The sequence below is a fragment of the Dromiciops gliroides genome, chromosome 4, assembly GCF_019393635.1.
Source record: "Dromiciops gliroides isolate mDroGli1 chromosome 4, mDroGli1.pri, whole genome shotgun sequence".
NCBI lineage: Eukaryota > Metazoa > Chordata > Mammalia > Microbiotheria > Microbiotheriidae > Dromiciops > Dromiciops gliroides.
The window spans coordinates 400,852,033-400,870,769 of record NC_057864.1 but is presented as its reverse complement, the minus strand read 5'-3'; the positions used below and the strand labels follow the sequence as shown (position 1 = coordinate 400,870,769).

At 41.4% G+C, this 18,737-nt stretch overlaps 1 protein-coding gene across 2 annotated transcripts in view; it reads left to right on the top strand.

Annotated features, from left to right (window-relative positions):
* The first annotated feature begins 1,156 nt into the window (after positions 1-1,156).
* Positions 1,157-18,737, top strand: part of RSPH3 (radial spoke head 3) — an 87,984-nt gene continuing 70,403 nt past the window's right edge. For both annotated transcript variants that reach the window (XR_006356193.1, XM_043999354.1), the window contains exons 1-2: positions 1,157-1,569; positions 12,985-13,072. Coding sequence is in view for 1 of the 2 variants with exons in the window: in XM_043999354.1 (XP_043855289.1) it covers positions 1,454-1,569; positions 12,985-13,072 (204 nt within the window). In the remaining variant the exon portion in view is untranslated. The remainder of the gene's footprint in view (positions 1,570-12,984; positions 13,073-18,737) is intronic.

Below are 18,737 nucleotides of genomic sequence, written 5' to 3'. Positions count from 1 at the left end.
CTGAGTTGAGCCTTGAAGGAAGAGAAGGAATGGGACATGAGGAGGCTATTTTGTTCTGAGAGGCAGTGAGTATAAAGTCACAGTAACATAAAAGAGAAGATGAAATGGAACTGTTAAGGGTTAAAATTCTAGCTAAACTGTCTAAAATATCTAATGAGTGGTCGCCAATCAATTACAAGCTTTAGCAAGAGTTAGACTTTTAAGCATTTATTAAGGAGAATAAGAATTTGGTAAAGAGAGAGAGAAAGGCCTAGATTCCTATCTATTAAAGGGAGAGCACATTTCTAGCTCCCTTCTCCGCCAGCGTCCTCAGGAAAGAGCCCCAGAGTCAGCGCCAGTCTCTTCCTTCCTCCTCCCACTAGTCCGCGTCACTTCCTCCCGCCAAAGAAAAGACTCCTGGTCTTGCCCTCAAAGACCTTCGCTTCATGGGCAGAACTCTTCTACAGTAAGTATCCAGCAGGTGGCGTCATTCCAATCATTACAGAACCCAAAGTAGACCACTTTGGCTAGAACATGGCACTATTACACTTAGAACAGCATGAGGGGGCAGCTAGGTGGCGCAGTGGATAAAGTACCAGCCCTGGATTCAGGAGGACCTGAGTTCAAATCCAGCCTCAGACACTTGACACTTACTAGGTGTGTGACCCTGGGCAAGTCACTTAACCCTCATTGCCCTGCCCCTCCCCCCAAAAAAAAGAAGAAAAAGAAATTCCCAAAGCCAATAATGTCCAAAAATTGAACTCAAAGGATCATAAAGAGGGTCTCCCATTCAACCAACATTTATTAAACGCCCCTAGGTACCTTGTTTAATAAGTGTTGGTTTCATTGGAAATTCAAAGGACATGCAAGGAAATGCAAAGACAAAAATGAAAGCCCCTCCACTCAAAGAGTATCCCTTGTGCAGGGGGATGAGGAGAGTCTGCAGTGGGACTGGAAGAGTGGAGAGAAATAGAAATGGAGGCGGCTCCACGTAGAGAGGGTAAGGTGCTATGCAAACAACACAGGAAGCACAGCGGGGGGCAGCACACGAGCACGTGACTCGGCTCACTCCGCCGTGCAAACCCTGGAAGAGCGGAGCAGAGCGGAGGCTAGAGAGGAGTCCGAGATTGACTAAGTCGCCCGGAAGTGACGCACGGTAGGGAGCCCCGCCCCTCTTCCCCTGACTCTCGGGATTGCTTACCTTGGAGACGCCGGCAAAAGACAACTCTCCGTTGCCGAGCAACCATGCCGGTCGCTACAGGCGAGCATTGTGCGGCATCTGCAGGGTCACTGGAGTGGAGCGGAGCCCCGACCACCTCCCCGGGCCGCTTCCCGCTCCGCCCGGCCCATTTTCTGAGGCCACTGAGCTGCTGCTCTTGGCACCAGTTGTAGCTCACGGGGCCGCCCAGCTCGACAGCCTTCTACTGCTTCCCAGCCAAGCCCGTCGACCGGTCGGCGGCCTACCCCAGCCACCATGACCTCCACCGTGGCCGACTCCAGCCCCAGACCTGCCGGCACCTACACCTTCTCCAGCCGGCCCCGAGCCCTGACCTGCCAGCGCCGTCGCTACCGGGACTGCTTCGGGGCGTCGTGAGTAACCGAGCCCTTGGCTCCTCGCCTACCCCGGTCCCCCAATCCTCAGCCCTGTCCCCCCACCTCCCCTCCACGTGCTTCCTCTAGAAGAGGAAGATGAAACTTTACCTGGGACTCAAAGGAAGCCAACAGGTGGAAATGAGGAGGGAGAGCAGTCCAGGCACAGGAGACAGCCAGTAGACATGCAGAATGTGGAGAGATTAAGTGTCTTGTCAGAGGAACAGCCGGGAATCCAATACCGGAGAATTGCAGAGTAGCCCTATCCAAATCACGCACTATTATTTATTGCAGCATGGGATAAAGCCCTGGGCTTGGGACTAAGGAGAGAACCAAGAACAGGGTTCATATCCAGTCTCTCACATATATTAAACTGTGCGACCCTGGGCAAGTCACTTAACCTCTTTGTGTTCTAGACAACTCTAAAGCAGAGGTTCTTACCCTTTTTTGTGTCATGAACCCCTTTGGCAGCCTGGCAAAGCCTGTGGATGTCTTCTCAGAATGTTTTCTTGAATTGCATAAAATAAAAGGGCATTGCAAAAAAAAAAAAAAAAAGGAGGGGGGGGGGGGCTTTGCCAAAGAAACCAATTGTATTGAAAAGTTATCCAAAAAAAAGATTTTTTTTTTTTTTAGTGAGGCAATTGGGGTTAAGTGACTTGCCCAGGGTCACACAGCTAGTAAGTGTTAAGTGTCTGAGGCCGGATTTGAACTCAGGTACTCCTGACTCCAGGGCTGGTGCTCTATCCACTGCGCCACCTAGCTGCCCCTTAAAAAAGATTTTTTTTTAAACCAACGTCAGGGACTCCTGATCAAGAACTACTTCTTTAAGCCTTTAAATTATAGAAAAAAGCTCTGACTTGCAAGACTAGAGTTTCCTATATTCAAGAAATCACAGTTCTTGTCCCTATATATCACAGACCTTGCTCTCAAAGAGCTTACCTTGTCACGGGGGAGAGACAACATGTATACAAATTATGATGAAAACTGAAGACTATGAAGTAAGGACAAAAATTTTAGGAAGGAGAGATTCATTTTTTCTAGGGTATTTTAGAGTAAGCTTCTTGAATGAGTTGGTAGTAACCTGAGTCGGAGCATTAAGGAACAGAGGAACAGAGGAACATCAGCAGAGAAATTGAGGGGGTGGTAAACTTGTCCCAAATGTGGTCATTGGCATGAGCCAAAGAGAGAGGAGAAGACGGGATGGTTAATGAGGAAACTTAGCATTGTTCAGTTTGGCAAAAACCTGAAATATGTGAAGGGGAGGAAGGACTAAAGTTGGTTATACTGCCGAATTAATAGAGATGCTTAATGCCTAGCCTACTGGGTAGGTATCAGGTACTGTGTAGGGCACTGGAGATACAAAAAAAAAAACAAAACAGTTCCTGACCTCAAGGAGTTTACAGTCAGTGGGGGAAACAGTTACATGTATACATGTTAAGTAAATGCAGAGGTCAGTCAAATGTCATTAAGTGCAATATGTGAGGTGCTGTATCATGCCTCAGCCCTCTCTCATTTTTCTAGATATCTTTCGCCACACTCCCTGCCACATAATCTTTGATCCAGTGACACTGGCCTCCAGGCAGTTTCATGCACAAGACATTCCATTTCTGGGCACCAGACATTCTCCCTGGCTGTTCCCATGTCTGGAATGCTCTCCCTCTGCCACCCTCAACTGCAGACCTCTCTGGCTTCATTAAAGTCCCAAATAAAATTCCACCTTCTACAGGAAGCCTTCCACAACTTCTCTTAATTCCAGTGCCTTCCCTCTTTTATTTATGTTCTATTTATCATCTATCTATATCTGTCTATCTATCTTAGATTATCAGCTCCTTGAGAGTAGGGGCTTTTTTTTTCCCTCTTTTTCATATATTCAGCACTTAGCACAGGGCTTGGCAAATAATAGGTGTTTAATAAATGTGTGTTGTCGTTGAGTCCTTTCAGTTGTGTCTGACCCTTTGTGATCCCTTTTGGGATTTTCTTGGCAAAGATATTGGAGTGGTCCGCCATTTCCTTCTCTAGCTCATTTTATGGCTGAGGAAATTGAGGCAAAAAGGGTTAAGAGACTTGCCCAGGGTCACACAGTGTGTGAGGCCAAATTTGAAGGCAGGAAGAGGAATCTTCTTGACTCCAGGCCCAGCGCTCTATCCACTACAATACCTCCCTGTCCCTCAGTGCTTATTGATTGATTATTTTTAAGGAACTGTCTCATGGCAGAGGCCATGTAAACAACTGTGTACAAACAAAATTGATGGAGATAATCAACAGAGGGAAGGTGTTCGCAGTAAAGGGAATGGAAAAGGCTTCTTGCAGAAAGTGGGACTTCAGTACAGACTCAAAGCAGGAAAGCCAAGAGGCAGAGATGAAGAGGGAGAAAGTTTTAAGAGTGGGCAACAGCCAAGGAAATGAAAGTTTCAAGCAGGGGGGACAGCCAGTGAAAATGCCAAGAGTGGAGAGACAAGTGTATCATTGATGGAATAGCAAGGAGGTCAGTGGCACTGGATCAAAGTATGTGAAGGGGAGGAAGGTGAAAGAAGACTGGAAAGTTGGGTTGGGAGGAATTGTTTATAAACAGCAGACAGATTTTACATTTGATCCCAGAGGTAATAGGAAGCCCCTGGAATTTATTGAGTAAGAGGGTGATTTGGTCAGACTTGAATCTTAGGAAGATCACTTTGACAGATGAATAATGGAAGAAGGATTGGAATGTGGCCGGGAGACTTGGGGCAAAAATAGTGAAGTCAGAAAGAAGTGTAGGATTAGGGGACAAAGCTTGGCTTTAGACACTGGTTGAGATGCTGTTCAGAAAAGCAGAAGAGTCTTGGGGGGGGGCAGTGAGGGTTAAGTGACTTGCCCAGTGTCACACAACTAGTAAGTGTCAAGTGTCTGAGGACAAATTTGGACTCAGGTCCTCCTGAATCCAGGGCCCGTGCGTTATCCACTGTGCCACCTAGCTGCCCCTCACAAATTGGAGTTTCTGGATTTGGCTAGTTTTGAGAGTTGTTAATGTTTTAGAAACACTACTTCTTAAGTAAAAGAATCTTTTTGTGATATGAATAGTTACTACCTAGCTAATCTGCTCTTATAAATATAGATATTTATCTCTAGGTTTTCTTAAGGTGGGGCACATTTATATGGGAAGGTTTATTTGTAGGGTCTAGTGTTTCTACTCTTTGAAATAAGTATCAGGAAGTCTTTAGAATTTAGATTTTGAGCTGAGAGGAATTTTAGAGGTAATCTAATCTAGCCTCACAGGAAATCAAAGCTGATGATGCAAAAGTGGCCAAGTACCGCAGAATACAGTATTTTGGCTCCAAGAAAAGAGCACTCTTAAGACCAGGGATCTTAACCTAGGTGTTATCCTTGACTGCTCATTCACTCTCACCTTCCCCCCCACCCCCAGTATTTAATCTATTGCCAGGTCATGTCAATTCTGCTTTAGTTACACTCCTGTCCTCTCACACTGCCCTGGTGCAGGCTTTCATCTCTCATGCCAGGACTATTGCAGTAATCGGCTGCTTGTTCTCCCTGACTGAAGTCTCTCCCCAGTGCAGCCTCCATTCTGCTGTCAAATTGATCTTCCTATAGATCTTCTGGTGTCACTGGATCAACGTATGTGAAGAGGAGGAAGGTGAAAGAAGACCGGAAAGATAGGGGCTAGGTTGGTTCTGAACAGCAAACAGGTTTTACGTTTGATCCTAGAGGTAATAGGGAACCACCGGAATTTATTAAATGAGGGTCATTACCTATTACCGCTCCTCTTCAGTAAATTCCAGTGGCTCCTAATTAACTTCAGAAACAAATTTAAAATCCTCTCTCTGGCTTTTAAAGTCCTCCACAATCTTGTCCCTACCTGCTTTTCTAGTTTTCTTACACTTTACTCTCCTATAATTATTGAAACAGGTAGTATAGCCTGGAGTCAGGAAGACCTGAGTTCAAACCCTGCCTTGGACACTTACTAGCTCACTTAACTTCTGTTTGCCTCAATTCCCTCATCTGTAAACTGGGGATAAAAACAGCACCTACCTCCCAGGACTGTTATGAGGCTCAAATGAGATAATATTTGTAAGGGCTTAGCATTAGCACAGTTCATAGCATATAGCAGGTGCTTAATAAATGTTTATTGACTAGCTTGTGAACAGGGACTGTTTTGTTGCCATTCTTTGTATTGGTAAGCCTTTGATCAGTGCCTGGCATATAATCTGCACCTGACTAATGCTTATTGACTTGTTGACTCGACTCTTTCTTAGAATAATGTTTTTAAATTTGCAAAGTAAGATACATGGGATAACAAAGGAAACCAATTATATTGAAATACAATCATCAGAATAAAAAACAAATTTATGGACCCCACATTAAGATTCCCTGCTCTGAGAAATCTGTAGTTTGAATTTCTAAATAAGCCTGGGTTGGTTTTTTTTTAATGAAAATAGATATATGAATGTTCAGATCTAAATTGTACCCAGATACAGGTCACCATTCAACCAACAAGTATTTATTAAACTCATGTTGTATTCCAAGACACTCTGTAGGTGAAAGAGGTATAAAGAAAAAAATTAAAGTTCTTACCCATAAGGACTTTGTGTTCCAGGGGTCAGACACAGTGTGAAAGTTCCTTGATAGAAGGGGCTATTTGACTGTTGATTTTGTTGTGGCTTAATAAATATGCTTGATGTGAAGGACATGTGATGTGATTCAAGGCCTCTTTGGTGGAGGGAGGAAGACACTAAGCTGGCCTGTGAGGAGGAAAGGTCTCATTTCTGAGGTAGCACTTGAGCAGTGCTTTGAAAGAAGCTAGACAAAAAAACAAACAAACAAAAAACGGAGCAGCTAGATGGCGCAGTGGATAAAGCACCGCCCTGGATTTAGGAGTACCTGAGTTCAAATCCGGCCTCAGACACTTGACACTTACTAGCTGTGTGACCTTGGGCAAGTCACTTAACCCCCATTGTCCCGCAAAAAAAAAAAAAAAAAAAAAGAAAGAAGCTAGAGATTCAAAGAGGCAGAAGTGAAGAAGGAGTATATCCCAGTCACTGGGGACAGCCAGCCTCTGCAAAGGCATGGAGATGGAAAATAGAGTTGTCATGTCAGAGCAACAACAAAAAGAAAAGAAGAAAGAAAAGCCGTTTGATTGGATTGTAGAGTCTGTGAAAGGGAGTAATTATAATAAACCTGAAAGATGAGTTGAATCAAGGTTGTAAAGAGATTTACATGCCAAGTAGAGGAGTTTATAGTTGATTCAAGAGGTAACGGGGAGCCAGTGGAATTTATGGAGCAGGGGAGTGATGTCAGATCTATGTGCTGTGGAAGAGAGGAAAAGAAGCTGGAGGCAAGGAGACCAATTAGGAGACTCATGCTGTAGTCCAGAGATCCTGGTCGCTCTGTGAATGGAGATAATAGAATGTGCCTAAACTCCTGGAGAAAACTGTCTACAAGCCTCCTTCCTTTCCTCTCTCTTCTAAACCCTCTACAATCTGACTTCCAAATTCATGTTCAACTGAAACTGCTCTCACAGAAATTATCAATGATCTTTCAATTGCCAGATCTAATGTCCTTTTCTCAATCCTTATCCTTCTCGTACTACATCCTTGCATACTGTTGACCACTCTCTTCTCTTGGACACTCTGTCTTCCCTAAACTTTCGAGACCCTGTTGTCTTCTGGTTTCCCTCCTACTTCTTTGGCTGCTCCTTCGCTGGATCTTCCTCCATTTTGCTCCCACCGATTGTGAGTGCTCCTCCAAGCTCTGTCCTGGAGTACTCTTCTTTATACTAACACTTGGTGATCTCATCTACTCCCTTAGGTTCTCATGATCATGGCCAAGCAGATGATTTCCAGATCGATATAACTAGTCCTATTCTTGCTCCTAAGTTCGTCACTAATTGCATACAAGATAATTTAAACTGGACATCCTCTGTATATCTCATACTTAGTGAGTCCAAAACAGACTGATTATCTTTCCTCCCACCTCTCTCTCTCTCTCTCTCTCTCTGCCCAGTTGCCCTTAATGTCCATGGCACCACCTTGGTAGAATCATGGATTGACTTCTCACTTGCATTCACCTCACACATCCAACCCACTGCTAAATCCTGTCATTTTTACCTTGGCAACATATCCTCTGTACTCCTTGTCTCTCCTTTTAGCCACAACTGTGATGCAAGACTATTACAATAGCTTGCTGGTTGGTATCCTTGCCTCAAGTTCATCTTCAACTACCAATGTGATCATCCTAAAGCAGAGGGCTGCCACCCCCACTCAATAAACTCTCGTGACTCCTTGTTGTTTCCAGGATCAGATATAAAATCCTTTCTTTGGCTTTCAGAGATCTTTCCAACCTGGTCCGTTCCAACATTTCCAGGCTTTTTATACTTGGCTACCTATGGTGTACTTCAGTTCAGTAACTCTGGACTACTTGTTCCTCTTACATGACTCTGAGCTTTTTCCACTGGCTTTTTCCCATCCCTGGTGTGTTTTTCCTTCTCACCTCCACTTCCTGTCATCTTTGGCTTTCTTCACAGCTCAGACCCAGCCTTCTCTAAGTCCTTTCCCGGCCACTCCCCACCCCCCCAGCCAGCCCTCATGCTTTCCTTCTGAGTTTACCATCTGTCTCTTACAGACATAGTTGTTTGCATGTTGCCTCCTCCATTAAAGTATGAGCCCCTTAAGGGCAGAGACTTGTTTCTGCCTTCTTGGTATCTGCACAGAGCTGGCACTAAGTAAACACTTCATAAATGCTGTTTGACTGACAGAGATGTCCACAAAACTTGACAAATGATGGGATGAGAGCAAATTGCAAGGGATAAATGAAGAGTTGAAAATCACTCTCTCGCAAGCCTAGGTTACTAGAAAGATGGTGGTGCCTTTGGCAGAAGTAGGAACGTTCCAAAATTCACACACAGATGAAAATGGGAAAAACCCTTGCAAATCCTTGATTCTATATTCTATTTTCCCATTGACAGCAGAGAATTGAATACCTTTTAACCCTATGGCAAAAAATAGCTAGCATTCAGAACTACCAATAACAAGAGATTTTTTTCCCATCATAATAGTATTATAGTATTTGAGAATGTTCTCCATGTGGGTGGGATAGCAGTATATCTTTTGGAATGACTTGACGCTTTTGGCATGGATTCCACACAGATTATTAGTGTCCTCAAACCGGCCAATCAGATAGCTTTTGGCAAGGCACCAGTCTAAAAGGATGGCTCTGTTTGCAGTCATGAGCAACTTCGTGCACCATTTGCTAAAAGGGAAGTTTTCATGGCAAATTGTCTTGTACTTATGAATAGAAAACAACATATTACCAAAGAAAACCTGAGCAAAAGCCGGTAAGGGATATTAACAAAGAATTTTATGACTAGAAGCAGATGGACCAGTTGTGACCTTGTGGCTTCATTGGTATCCAACACAATGTCAAGGGATCTAGAGAAAGTTCCATAGCACATCGGGTAGACGTCTGTGGGCGATGTATAGGAAGATGTGGACCAGAAGGTCTGGATACCTTCTGGGCGCTTTACCACTGGTAGATGACTTATGGTCTTTTGCTTAGCAAGAGCCATATCCTTAAAACTTGTCCTTATGCACCTTACCCCCTTTTCTTTTAGCTTGGGCTCTTAGTGTGAGAGTTATCCTGGAAAGCAAAGACACCCATCGGGACTTCCAGATTTTAGATGATACTTAAGAATAATAGGTTTAGGGGCAGCTAGGTGGTGCAGTGGATAGAGCACCGACCCTGGAGTCAGGAGTACCTGAGTTCAAATCCGGCCTCAGACGCTTACTAGCTGTGTGACTCTGGGCAAGTCACTTAACCCCAGTTGTCTCACTAAAAAAAAAAAAAAGAAGAAGAAGAATAGGTTTAGAGCTGGAAAGGACCCTGTTGTTCAGTAGTTTCAGTTGTGACCCCATTCATCACCCCACTTCCTTGGCAAATATACTGGAGTGGTTTGCCATTTCTTTCTCTAGTTTATTTTACAGATAAGGAACTGAGGCAAACAGGTGAAGTGACTTGCCCAGTGTCACAGAGCTAGTAAGTGTCTGAGGCCAGATCTGAACTCAGAAAGATGAGTCTTCTCGACTCCAGGCCTGACACAATCTACTGTACCACCTAGCTGATCCAGGTCACTTTACAGGTCATCTATTTCAACCCCATAATTTGACACATGAAGCTTAGATTAAATGCCTTGCCCAAGGTCAAACAGAATCAAGTGGCAAAATTGGCATTTGAATCTTGCTCCTCTGATCCAGTCAAGAATTCTCCCTGCTGTCCCATGGCTTGGTTTGCATCTCTTTTATATTCTTATCATTTTGTCTTGTAGACATCCACGTATGTGTCCTATTTTACTGGATTGTGAATCCAGAGACTCTCATCTTCTTTCATCAGCCCTGTACTAATTAATTACTCTTTGTGGTGTCACTTAGTAAGTGTTCTTTTTTTGTTTGGTTGGTTTTTTGGGGTTTTTTTTAGTGAGGCAATTGGGGTTAAGTGACTTGCCCAGGGTCACACAGCTAGTAAGTGTTAAGTGTCTGAGGCCGGATTTGAACTCAGGTCCTCCTGACTCCAGGGCCGGTGCTCTATCCACTGCGCCACCTAGCTGCCCCAGTAAGTGTCCTTTTGAAGTTGTTGATGTTATGTTAGTTGTAGCTGCTAATGTCTTTTTGGTCACTTTCCTCTTTCCCCAACCTTTTTTATCTAGTTAAAAACACACTTAATTATTTTTTTCTATAAACTACAAAATACTGTATATATATTATTACTATTATTCCCCTTTTTAAGGTCCTTTGAGAATCAGTCCCTTGAAATGCATCTGAAACTGTCATCTCCAGACAGGATTTCTTTTGTTTGTAATCCCTTCATTTCTAGCCACCCTCCCCAACTTCATCTTCTTCTGTTCCCTTGCTGCTTCTTTGCATAAATATCAGGTACAGAGGTGACAGAGCCCAAACTTACACTTCTATTCTTATTAACATCAAGATTATGAACAAGTAAACACTAGGCAAGTAAAAACACTAGGCAGTCCATTCCTTTTCACATCTGTTTCTTGTTCTTCAACTTTCAGCTATAAATACTCTCAAGACAATCTTATTTTGTTCAATTTCATGCCCGACTCGCTATGGTTCACATAGAATCGGATTTAGAGGCAGAATTTAACTTAAAGTTTGTTCTGTTCTATCTCCCTCATTTTACAAATGAGGAAAGTGCATCCCAGAGGGGCTGAGTGGTTTGACCAAGTTTGACCAACATTCTTACCTTTATTTATTTTTTCCTCAACTATATTTCTGTTTAACAAGTGATACATGAAGTAAAAGTCTCCAGGAAGTAAAAATGACTATCACACAGAGAGCAGTGGAGAGATGCATGATGGGTTCAAGCAGGGTACAAGCTATCAGTGAGGAACCTCAAAGGAATGTCTGGTGCCAAGAGAAGGTATGCCGAAATGGGGCTAAGAAATGGCAGGTGAAAAGCTAGTGCATTCCACCAGCACTCTTGCAATGTATAGAGAAAGTGAGAACGGCTTCAAATATGTGGGATGAACATCTGTTGTGAACTTACAGCAAGATTTCAACAAGAGTCACCAGCATACATGGGGGCAGGGACGTGCTATAGTTTGTCAGAGAAGCTACCAAATCAACAAGATCACAGATCCATCTGAGTATTTGAGGCAATCCTGCATGTAATCTTATTTTATCCTTGTAGTGTTTGCAGATGATTTTGTACTCAAAACGGATGTCTTCCTGGGTTACCCATTAAATAGTTAACACAAGTATCTTTAAAATTAGCTGACAAATAAGAAGAGTAAGCCCCTCAATGTTCAAGTGACTTCCTCAGTCACACAGCTAATAAGCACTTGAGTCAGTACTAAAACAGGTTTTTTGACTCTGAATTCAGTGCCTCTATTTGAGGGGAAAGATATTTGTTGTAGTCACTTCAGAACCAGTTATGGAACTTAGATCAGTAGTTGGTCAGAGTAAAAGAATCAAAGTAAATGCCAAACTGTAAAAAGGACTAAAAGGCAAAGAAGGCTGATATTCTGCACAATTCAGAGCAGCTTTCAGCCAACCTTTTAAAATGAGCTGTTGACTTTGAAAACTGAGACATAGAAGAAAGATGGCAAGGGCTAAATATTATTTTTTGGAAAAGCTTAACTGATAGTAAAAATTTGCCACAATGAGAAGAGCCAAAGAACTTCCAAGCCTTCTTTGAACGGAAAGATAATCTCCTTGATAAAATGAGGGATCCTTTTTGAGATCCCTTGAGAATCAGTCCCTTGAAATGCATCTGATTTATATCTAAGCCTAGTGCCAGTGTGAAATCATATGGTCAGATCTATGCCTGCAAAGATAATTTTAGTAGATGTGTGAAGGATGTGCCTTGTAAAAAGATGAGACTGTAAGAGCAGGAAGACCATTTAGGAGACTGTTGCAGATAAGAGGTGATAATGAGGGTCCTAGGAGTAAATGATGGCTCTGTGAGGGGAGAGAAAGGGGATAGAGGCAAACAATGGAATTGTGGAGATAGAATCTACTAACCTTGAGTCTGGGTAAGGGAAGAGGGAAGAAGAGCAAAGGCAAGATGGCTCCAAAGTTAATTTAACACTTAAATTAATGTTAGTAAATAGTCTTAAGATTCTGCCACTGCCACTTCAAAAACAGAGAGTGGTCATAATGGGCTGAGAGATAGAATAGATTTTTTATCTGTTTCAAGAATTGCCTTTACAAAAAAATATTATTTGGTGATTAATTGTTCATTGATGTCCCTTTCTGCACTTAGGATTTAGAATCATGTATTTATCTGTGTGTATCTTGTATCCCATTTGTAGATAAGTTCCTTAGGGGCAAGAGCTGCTTCATTTTGTTGTTTTGTTTCTATAGCACTTAGCACAGTTCCTTCTTGTCCCCACATGTGGTGAAGACATATTTGTGGAATTGAATGAAAGACAGGCATTGTGTCACTGGACCTATACTGAAAGCCTTTTCGCTTTATTAAGACCTACTGAATATTTTATTTTGCCTCTGAGAAGGTTCAAAGGGGTTACCTCCATTTTTTTTCAATGATGAATCACTGACATAGTACTTTAGTGATTTAATGATTTTTTTAAATTAATTTTTAATCCAGTTAGTAAACTGACTTGATATTAGATTATCAAATTCATAAAAAAATCTTAACAACAGTGAGAATACTTTACTAATTTATTTATTAAACATAAAAGGGGTTCTTTTATTCATTTGTTTCAAATCCCTAAATCTCTAATGTCTAGCAGGCTCTATTTTCAAGTGGGCTAGTTTTCACAAAAGGATTGTGTTGTAAGAAAAGGATTCTTTTAAAATATTCATTCTGGAATAAATGCTATTAGTACTTAATTCAGCTGTATATAAACCAGAGTTATTAATTGGTGGTCATTTTTCATTTGACATTTTCTAGAGAAGAAGAACCTATTCGCTATGGAAACATTATGTATGACAGAAGGGTTATACGAGGCAACACTTATGCTCTGCATGCATATCCACCGGTGAGTGTAATTTGCATTTTGAATGATCTAACATTATTGTAAGTTAGTATTTAACAGTATTAGATTATTTTATGCCATGGCAAATAAAACATTGCTAGTCATTCAAGGAATAGAAGTTTATAAGTTAACGACTTAATTCATTTATGACTATTTTACATTTCTTATACCAAAAATAAATTTCAAATACTGTTGCATTTTCTGAAACAGGTATGGTTCCTCAACCAATAGGTTTCCCCCCTCAAGATTAGTGAAAATTCACATATCTATTGTATATATTTTTTGTTAATTATCCATGCCTAAATTTACTCATTTTAGATTATAAACCCTGAAAAGCGTAAGGAACTATGTCTTTATGCCCTGGAACCACAGAGTTGGAAGGGACCCCAGAGAGCATCCTGTCCAGTACTTACCTAAACAGTATCCCTTCGACATTAGATTCAGCAAGTGCTCATTCCCTCTTCCTTTGAAGAGTGTCCTTTGAGAAGGATCCAACCACCTTTCACCTTTGCACGGCTTTAATTGTTAGGAAGTTTTCACTTGCATCAGACCTAAATCTGCTTTTCTAATTTTCCCAAAATGTTCTTAGTTCTACCCTCAGGGACCAGAATGAACAAAACCAATTCTAGAAGACAACCCTTCACGCACTTGAAGCCAGCTGTCTCAGCAGCATGATGAATAAGGGGCTACACTGGGGCTCAGAAAGACCTGGATTTGAGCCCCATCTCAGCTGTGGGCTTCAGTTTCCTCATCTATAAAATGAAACTGTGGGGCTCAACCTATATGGTGCCTTCTAGCTCTGTCACCCTAAGGCTTCTTTTCTCCAAGTTAAACACCTTTCATTTCCTTAAACAGATCTTAAGTTTACACGGTCCTTCCCCTTCCTGGTCACCCTTTTCTAAATATTCCCCCAACTTTTCAGCCTCCTTCCTGACTAGCATGTGTCACCCGGAACTGAACCCAGAACTCCAAATGTGGTCTGACTGGGGCAGAATACAGGGGAACTGTCAGCTCCTAGCCCTAGATCCTACTGACCACCGTGTAACACTTTTTACTTACATGGAGTGTACAGTCTGCTAAAATCCCCGGATCTTTTCCCACTGAACTGCTACCTAGTCACACCTCCTCTCTATTGTGTTTGTGTCGTTGACTGTTTGAAGCCTAGTATAAAACTGCATTTATCCCTGTTGGATTTCAGAGCCAGGAAGGCCTGGATCTGAGTCCTGTTTCCTTCATACTCTGTATGACCCTGGGCAAGTCCCTTAAGCCCTTAATGCTTTAGGCAACTCTCTTAAGACAACTGGCTGCAGAAAAGGGGCCAACCTGCATTGGTAGGGTGCACCTCCTCAGCCAGTAAAAGCACAGGCCTAGTCCCTATCCCAATCCTCAATTTCAACTTAAAAGATTCAGTTGGATGTTCTAGCTTTTTAGATACTGACAGTCATTCAACATGTTACCTCTTCTTCCTGCCTTTGTATCATCTATAAAATTTGATAAGCAGGGGATTTATGCCCTTATCCAAGTCACTGATAAAAATGTAAAATGACACAAGACCAGATACAGATCCCTGGGGAACAAATATCCTCCGTTTCTTCCACTGGTCTTCACAGGATATGATTTTCAGGTCCATTAACCATTCTTTATGACACCTAACACATCATTAAGTTGTTTTTTTCCAATCATTTTAACTTTCTAACATGGGAATGAATTTTTTTATAAAAATGTATCTTAGGGGCAGCTAGGTGGCTCAGTGAATAGAGCACCGGCCCTGGAGTCAGGAGGACCTAAATTCAAATCTGGCCTCAGACACTTAACACTTACTAGCTGTGTGACCCTGGGCAAGTCACTTAACCCCAATTGCCTCACTAAAAAAAAAATGTATCTTATAAAATCCAGTGATCGTGCTAATTGCTAACTCTTGTGACAATACTAAAAAGCATTGTTTTTTTCTATACAAGTCTTGGCCTTAAAGTAAAACCACCAGTTTTTTCTCTTATTACAACTTAGTTTTAAAAAACTTCCATTGAGGGGGCAGCCAGGTGGCATAGTGGATAAAGCACCAGAGTTCAAATGTGGCCTCAGACACTTGACACTTACTGGCTGTGTGACCCTTGGCAAATCATTTAACCCTCATTTTCCCCTAAAAAAAAACAAACAAAAAAAATTAAAACCAAAAAAACCCTCCATTGATATACTTCTTATTTCCCACCTTTGCCCTTTTAAATTAGATTGACATATAGTAAATAGTAAAATGACTGTCAGTAGAGTCCACATACATGCTCAACTGGATCTTTGTTGTCAACAGTGTTGATATGTCCTCCAGTTTTGCAGATCACAACTTATTCATGCCTACCTAATGCAATGCCCTGTGGGATGTGGGGGGATCAGATATCAAGTTGATGCCAAGGTTTCAAGCCTGGGTGCCTGGGGAGCTGGTAGTACCAGCAAGAGTAATAGAAAAGTTAGAGGAAAAAGAAAGTTTAGGGGGAAGATAGACTATTGAGTTTGAGGTGCCTGGAAGACAACCAAATAGAAAAATTGAATAGGTGCAAATGCAGTGCTAGAGCTCCAAGGAGTGATTGAAATTTAAAGTATATAATTTTAAATCATCTGTATAGATGTGACAATTGAAGCCATTGGAAGTGATGAAATTGCCAAAAGAGAGAGTATATATAGAAAGAAGAAAAGAACCAAGGGCAAAACCTGGCGAGAGGGAAGCACCTTCTTTTAAGGAGTGTGGGAAGGTTGAGGAATTCTGCTGAATTATAATTGTTTAAGCGCTAGAGGAGATTCAGAATTGAAATAAGATTAAATTGGTCATTTGAATGGTTATAAAATGAAGTGTGCAATATCCGAAGACAACAACATTGTAGAGGAAAATGACTTTGAAAGACTTAAGAACCGATCAACCCTGTCTCCAGAGAACCTATGGTGAAACATGTTACTCATGTGTTAGCAGAAGGGTGAAGATACAGAAATAGACATTTTTGGACGTGGTCACCAAGACAGATGGGTGGAGCAGTACATAGAGCACTGAACTTGGAGTCATACAGACCCGAGTGCCAGTCTTGGCTCAAATACTGTAGCTTTGTGACCTGAGCAAGTCACTTAAACTCTCTGTGCCTCAATTTCTTCATCTGCAAAATGGGGAGAATAATAGCACCTGCTTCACAGTGTTGTGAGGATAAAATAAAATATGTCAAGTGCTTTCCTATTCTTAACTCACTATATAAATGCTGGCTAGTATTTTTTTTGAATATGCTTAATTTGGTCAAGGTTTGTTGTTTTTTTTTTCTCCTTCCTTTCCTTTGGTTAATTGGGGATATACAGAGAAGGGGGGAAGGACAGAGTTAATGACATCCCCAAAAAGAGATCCATTGAAACATTTTAAAAGCACAGAAAAGAAAGGAAGTTCAGAAGGAAGCACAAATAAGCAAGATAGTATTGAAAGTAACATGAAAAATTTATTATATCTATTTTTGGGAAGAACAAGAGGTTTGAAATGGAGATTCACGGTTTTATTTAGAATCCTCTTTTTTTCTTCTCCTACATATGGAAATGTTTTTTTGATGTTTGAGTTCATAATAAAAGATATAAATTATAAACATGAATAAAATTTAGCAGACTGCCACCAAAAAAGACTACTGCAGTAATTTAATCGTTGGGGTTTGGGGGATGCTAAGCTAGCGTGGTGATTGTTTGAATGTGAAGAAGAGGAGACAAGATTTGGCGATGGATTGTATATGTTGGGTGATAGTTGAGGAGTCAAGGATGACACTGAGGTGAAGCTGAGTGACTGGAAGAATGGTTTCACACTCAGCAATAATCAGAAGTTGAGTAGAGGGAGAGGGTTTGGGTGGGGGAGGATAATGAGTTCTGTTTTGGACACATTGAGTTTGAAATGGCTGTGGGACATCTAGTTCAAAAGGTCTGGTAGGTAGTTGGCGATTCAAACTTGTGGGCCAGGTGAGGGCTAATCATATAGATGTGGGAATCATTTACATAGAGACAATAATCTAGCTACTGGAGTTGATAAGATCACCAGACCGGATAGTATGAGAAGAAAAGAGGGTGCAGGACAGACCCTTAAGGGAAACCAACAGTGGTCATGACATGAATGAAGAGCCAGCAAATGATACTGGGGAGTATTTGATCAGGTAGAAGAATCAAGAAAGTATCCCAGGAATATAGAGCGGAGAGCATATCATGGGGGGGGGAAGCCCCAGAAAATGAAAGAGTTGGACTAGGTTTCCAAGGTTCCTTTCTGCTATAAATATATGATCCAGTGATTAAAGAAAATAATTGTGCTTTCAGCAGAAGGAAAGAACTCTATTTCTTAGCCAGTACCAGATAGTTTTGATGACTGCCTGGTACTGGCAAAGAAATAGAGTGGAGGATCAATGGAATAGGTTAGGCACAGGAGACACAGTAGTAAATGACTTTAGTAATGTACTGTTTGATAAACCCAAAGACTCCGGCTTCTGGGATAGGAATTCAGTATTTGACAAAAACTGCCGGGAAAACCGGAAGATAGTATAGCAGAAACGAGACATAGACCAACATCTTACACCTTATGCTAAAATAAAGTCAAAATGGGTACATGATTTAGACATAAAAGGTCATACTATACATAAATTAGGAGAGGAAGGAATACTTTACCTCTCAGATCTTTGGAAAGGAGAACAGTTTATGATGAAACAAGAGATAGAGAATATTATGAAATGCAAAATGGATGATTTTGATTGCATTAAATTAAAAAGGTTTTATACAGGGGCAGCTAGGTGGCTCAGTGGATAGAGCACCGGCCCTGAAGTCAGCCTCACACACTTAACACTTACTAGCTGTGTGACCCTAGGCAAGTCACTTAACCTCAATTGCCTCACAAAAAAAAAAAAAAGGTTTTATACAAACAGAAGCAATGCATCCAAAATTAGAAGGGAGACAGAAAACTGGGAAACAATTTTTATAGCCAGTACTTCTGATAAAGGTCTCATTTCTAAAATATATCGAGAACTAAATCAAATTTATAAGAATCCAAATCATTCCCCAATTGAGAAATGGTCAAAGGATATGAACAGGCAGTTTTCTGATGAAGAAATCAAAGCTATCTATTGTCATATGAAAAAATGCTCTAAATCACTATTGATTAGAGAGATTCAAATTAAAACAACTCTGAGGTACCACCTGACACCTATTCGATTGGCTAATATGACAAAAAAGGAAAATAATAAATGTTGGAGAAGCTGTGGGAAAATTGGAACACTGATGCATTGTTGGTGGAGCTGTGAACTGATCCAACAATTCTTAAGAGCACTTTGGAACTATGCCCAAAGGGCTATAAAGCTATGCATAACCTTTGACCTAGCAATACCACTTTTGGGTCTTTTTCCCAAAAAGATCATAAAAAAGGGGAAAGGACCCACATGTACAAAAATATTTATAGCTGTTCTTTTTGTGGTGGCAAGGAATTGGAAATTGAGGGGATGCCCATCAATTGGGGAATGGCTAAACAAGTTGTGGTATATGAATGTAATGGAATACTATTGTACTGTAAGAAACGATGAGCAGGCAGATTTCAGAGAAACTTGGAAGGACTTGCATGAACTGATGATGAGTGAGATGAGCAGAACCAGGAGAACATTGTACACAGTATCATCAACATTATGTG